Source organism: Lupinus angustifolius, chromosome LG14 (genome assembly GCF_001865875.1).
Source record: "Lupinus angustifolius cultivar Tanjil chromosome LG14, LupAngTanjil_v1.0, whole genome shotgun sequence".
NCBI lineage: Eukaryota > Viridiplantae > Streptophyta > Magnoliopsida > Fabales > Fabaceae > Lupinus > Lupinus angustifolius.
The window spans coordinates 8,482,515-8,488,083 of NC_032022.1; the positions used below are offsets into that span (position 1 = coordinate 8,482,515).

The window sequence follows — 5,569 nt, forward strand, 5'->3', positions numbered from 1 at the left end:
CAAGTTACATATTCTCCAATTTTTAATTTATCTGATAATCAAACCTTAATAAAAACAAATCTTTAACTTATTCATTTTTTGAATAATTTTGAAGAATGTTTTTTGGGCCGGACAAAATTGGGTGTTCATAGTAAGGAATAAGGATAAGTGATGTAGATATGTTGTGTGAGCTTGTATGTATTTGAATTATGTGGGCTAAACATATTGGTAGGTATTTATTCAACTATTCTTGATATATAACTATAAGGGGTGAGATGACCTGAACATAGACCCAAACCCGTCCTTTTTTGACGACGAGTCTGTCCATTTTAATCGAGTTTGTCCTTTTTTATTTATTTGGACGGGTCAGACCCCTCTAAGTCATCGGGTTGAGACGGATCTATAGGTCGGGCCAGGTCTTACTCACCCCTATCCCAAGCCAATCAAAATGTGCCATTTAATAGAAAAAATTAAAAAAATATAAACTAATATTTTATATTATTTGGTGAAATACTATTGGGTGTGGACATGAGGACATAACTTTTTGGGACAAAGGATTCCTATCCGTCATAAAGTAAGGTGATCAAGTGGCTAAGATGAATGATTAATGAGTAAATTGGTAAGAAGGTTAAGGATTCAAATCAAACTGCATATAATAATAATATTTGTCTATAAAAGAATATGACTCTAATCTACTTTATTTTCACATTTCTCTTTCCGCCAACTTTCTTACTCATCTATTTTTCTCTTATCATTATCGTCTCTACAACCACAAAAGCAATAATATTTTGCAGTTTTTACACTTTATGAATTTTGATTATATTTACTAATCAATTTTATTATTTAATTATGTGACAAATTAAGTGGGTCAACCCATTTTGACCGGTTACCAGGCCATTCATTTTAGAGCAACAATTATTTACGTTATTCATGACTTCGGACAGGTAGAAATTTACAATCTCATTTTTCCCTCTTGATATGAATTAGTAAATTTACTACCGAGTTTTCACAGGTTGCCTTCCTCACAGTCGCATTTATTAGAAAATGATAATCTATGGTGGTTTTCACAGAGTATCGATAGAACATATGAGCAAAGAACAAAAAGATTCACATAAACTTAATTTTAATTTGCTATCAATGGAAAATGGAAATAGTATAAAGTATTTAATATTTGAACAAAGCTTATGTACAATAGTACATACCTTAAGTGATAATGGTACTATTACCTTATTATTGTTAAAGAAATAATGTACTTTCAGCAATGAGAAAATTTTCACCCGTAGAAGTTTGAGAATAACAAAAAAAGAGGAAACTTCCACCAGTAGAAGTTTGAGTTATTTCAGCCTTGTTAGTTTGTATACTTTTCTAGCATAGAAAGTTAGTTAGAGTTAGTTGGAATTTGGAAGCTATAAATAACACTTACGCATTTCAAAGATGTAATGTTGTTGTAATTGACATTCAATACAAATTAGTTCATTCTTCTTCATTATTCTTAATAATACACATTTCTCTTAAACATATCTTATTTTCATTTTTCCTTTGTTTTCTACTACTGCACTTAGTGTGCATACTGTTTCTCTTTTGTTGACTGCTTGGTGCATTGTGTATGCATAGGAGAGTGGTCTTGGTTTAATAGTGGTATCAAGAGAAAGGTTGAAGCAAGATTTTTGGTGGATCTTGGGTTGTGATTCGAAGTGGGAAGGGAAGAACATATAGTGGGACACCAAGGAAAGAAGATTGCAAGATCTTAGATCTATCATGGCAAATTGTAATGGGTTTGAGATGACACTACCAATTCTTGGCACCAAGAATTATGGTAGATGGAGAATTCAGATGAAAACTATCTTTGGGTTAGAAGAAGTACTTCAGATAGTTCAGAATGGATACCAAGAAGTTAGGGAAAATGCAAATGAGGCTCAAAGGACAAGTTATAGAGAATCCAAGAACAATGATTGCAAAGCTTTGTTCTTAATCCTTCAATGAGTTGATGAAGCCAACTTTGAGAGAATTGCTGGTGCCAAGACAACAAAGGAAGCTTGGGATAGCTTGGAGAAAAACTATAAAGGGGCTGCAAAAATAAAGAAAGTGAAAGTTCAAAGAATGAGGAGAAAGTATGAACTCCTTCAAATGGAGGAGAAAGTATGAACTCCTTCAAATGGAGGAGAATGAGACAATAGCAGATTACTTCACCAAGATTCTCACCCTCATCAACCAAATGAAATCATGTGGAGAAGAGGTGAAAGAGCAATCTGTTATTGAGAAGATACTTAGGACTCTAACTCCTAAGTATGATCATGTTGTTGTTACAATAGAGGAGTCCAAGAATCTTGAAGATTACAAGATTGAAGAGTTGCAAAGCTCTCTTGAAGCTCATGAACAAAGGCTTAAAGAGGGAGGCTTAGAGAAGAATGATGATCATGCACTCCAAGCACAATCATCCAAGAAATCTTATGTGCATTGGAACAAAAGCAAGAAGAAAGTGAGATGGAACAAGAATGATCAAGATTCTACATCTCATAGATCAAACTATCGTGAGCAAGATCATAGAAAAGGCTCAATCAAAGACGTAGCAGGAAGGAGGAATTTTGATAAAAGGAAGGTGCAATGCTATAATTGTAGGAATTATGAGCATTATGCAGCATAATGTAAGTCAAAGAAGTTGTTGTGTAGCAAGGAAGAAGAAGTTAGACTAACTAAGGATGAATATTATGATGATGATCACTACCTGCTAATGGCAACCACAAGAAGCAGCCAAGAAGATGTTGAGTTTTGGTATCTTGATACTAGTTGTTCAAATCATATGATAGACAAGAAGGATTGGTTCACAACACTTGATGAATCAAGAAAGAACAAGATTAAGTTTGCTGACCATAGTGTAGTCTTTGTAGAAGGAATTGGCAAGGTGATGATCCATAGAAGAGTTGGGAAGAAAACCTACATCTTAAATGTCCTATATGTACCTAAGATGAAGAGCAATCTACTCAGTCTTGAACAACTGCTAGAAAAGGGATATACCATGGAGATGAAGGATGGTATGCTGAAGGTGTTTGACAAAAAACAAGTACAACATCTTGAAGGCTCCACTTTCAGCCAACAGAACCTTCCAGATGGCATACAGATCAGTGACCAAAAGTGCCTTCAATCAACAATTATGAATGACACTTGGCTATGGCCTAAGAGGTATGGACATCTAAACTTTAAATGTTTAGTTTTGCTATAAAAGGAAGGAATAGTGGTTGGTTTGCCACATGCAAAATCACCAGAACAATTATATGAAGAGTGCCTATCAAGCAATGATTTCTTTTGCCTCACATGTTCCTACAAAAGCAGTGAAGGCATTAGAGGTGGTATATTTAGATGTGTATGGACCCTTTGAAGAAGACTCTAATGGAGAAAATAAGTACTTTGTGACCTTTACTGATGATCATACTAGAAAAGTATGAATCTATCTAATAAAGAATAAAGATGAAGTGCTAGAAACCTTCAAGAGATTCAAAGCTCAAGCAGAAAGGCAAAGTGAAGTCAACCTGAAACCATTGAGATCAGATGGAGGAGGTGAGTATGTATCAGCTGAGTTTCATGAGTTCTACATCAAAGAAGGGATCACTCATGGAGTCATTGCTCCATACGCACCTAAACATAATGGAACAACAGAAAGGGCTAACAGAATCATACTTAATATGGCTAGGTGTATGATGAAAACAAATAACTTGCCTAAGGTGTTTTGGGATGAAGTTGTTTCTATTGTAGTGTATATACTAAATAGGTGTCCTACTAAGAGGTTGGATGAGAAGACTCTTGAATAAGCTTGGATAAGACTCAAACCAAATATGAGTCACTTAAAAATCTCTGTCTCCATTTGTTACAAACATGTGCTTGAAGCAAGGAGGAGAAAGCTAAAGGATAGGGGTGAAAAACTTATCTTCTTGGACTATCATTCAACTGGTGCTTATAGAGTATTTGACCCTATAAAAAATAAGTTGATGATGAGTAGGGATTTGAAGTTTGATGAGGATCAGTGCTAGAATTGGAACCTTAAAAGTTCTAGAAAAGGTCAAGAGACCTTATTGCAATTTGAAGAAGCTAATGAAAGTGGCATTGGTGAGACTATATCATCTAATCTAGTTATTGTACCTATTAAAATGGTGAATCCTCCAACAATTCAGAGACTCAAACAACCACCTTCAAGACTAAGTGATTATGAGGTGTTCTCTGACTCAACAATCAAGGCAAATAGTGATTTTGTGCATATGACATTGCTTGCTAAGATCGAACCAATAGACGTGGAAGATGCTTTGAACCAAAAAAATTGGATTGAGGCAATGGAGGAAGAACTGAGGTCTATAGAAAGAAACAATACTTGGAGTCTAACTGATTTGCCAAGAGGAAAGAAAGCTATAACTGTGAAGTGGGTATTCAAGAACAAGTTAAATCCCAATGGTGAGGTCTCTAAGCACAAAGCCGGACTAGTGGTAAAAGGATTCTACAAAATCAACGTCTTGACTATGATGAGGTATTTGCTCTAGTAGCTAGACTTGAGACAGTGAAATTGGTGATTGCTATAGCTAGTTTCAAGTGTTGGGAGATCCATCAAATAGATGTGAAATCTGCATTTTAGAATGAACCTCTAGTCAAAGAGATGTTTGTGTCACAACCACCAAGATTTGAGACAAAAGGCAAAGAGGAATTGGTGTACGAGTTGCATAAGGCCTTGTATGCTCTACCGCAACTTGGTTTTATGAAGTGCACAACAAAACATGGTGTCTATGTAAAGGGCAATCATAAATCAGAATTACTTATAGTATGTCTCTATGTAGATGACTTTTTGGTCACTAGAAAATTCTCAAATATATCTCAACCTTCAAACAACAAATGTAGGCAAAATTTTAAATGAGTGATCTTGGACAAATAGCATATTTTCTTGGTATTGAATTCAAGAAGACATATCAAGGGATCTTTATGTATCAAAGCAAATATACTGTTGATGCTAAGGAGTTTTTATATGATGGATTGCAACTCAGTTTCAACCCCTAGAGAAGCTTGGAATCTTGCTGAAGAAAATAAACAAGTTGATAAAACCTTGTTTAGACAAATGATTGGCTCACTAAATTATATATGCAATACTAGACCTAACATTGCATAAGGAGTAGGATTAGTGAGTAGATTCATAGAAGCACCTAATCAAACACATCTAATTGCAGTAAAGAGGGTGATGAGATACTTGAAAGGGACAATTGGCTTTGGAATCACATTTCCAACAAAAACAACATGGAGTTGGTTGGTTTTTCTGAGACAGATTGGTGTGATGACAAGATGGATAGAAAAAGTACAATTGGATGAAGGTATTGTCTTCATGTGAAGTTGAATACATAGTAGCTTGTATGTCTTCATGTCAAGCTGTTTGGATGAAGGCTTTGTTAGAAGAATTGTAGATAAAACCAGATGATGGGATTTTGTTGATGGTGGACAACAAATCATCAATCAATTTGACACTAAATTCAGCCTCTCATTGTAGAAGCAAACATATAAAGACTAGATTTGAGAGGTTGAAAATGAATATATGTGTAAGAAATGGGTAATGAATGTTGAA

The 5,569-nt window shown here is 34.9% G+C and overlaps 1 protein-coding gene across 1 annotated transcript; it reads left to right on the forward strand.

The window, feature by feature from the left end:
• LOC109326350 lies at window positions 2,711-3,785 on the forward strand. Its single transcript, XM_019559041.1, has 3 exons — window positions 2,711-3,159; window positions 3,310-3,340; window positions 3,438-3,785. Exons 1-3 carry the CDS (start codon window positions 2,711-2,713, stop codon window positions 3,783-3,785), a joined length of 828 nt encoding a protein of 275 aa, XP_019414586.1.

Coding starts and splice junctions, on each gene's coding strand:
- LOC109326350 (XM_019559041.1), top strand. CDS start 2,711: ATGGCAACCACAAGAAGCAGCCAAGAAGATGTTGAGTTTTGGTATCTT. Junction 3,160..3,309: donor ACTTGGCTATGGCCTAAGAG/GTATGGACATCT, acceptor CTACAAAAGCAG/TGAAGGCATTAGAGGTGGTA. Junction 3,341..3,437: donor GAGGTGGTATATTTAGATGT/GTATGGACCCTT, acceptor TATCTAATAAAG/AATAAAGATGAAGTGCTAGA.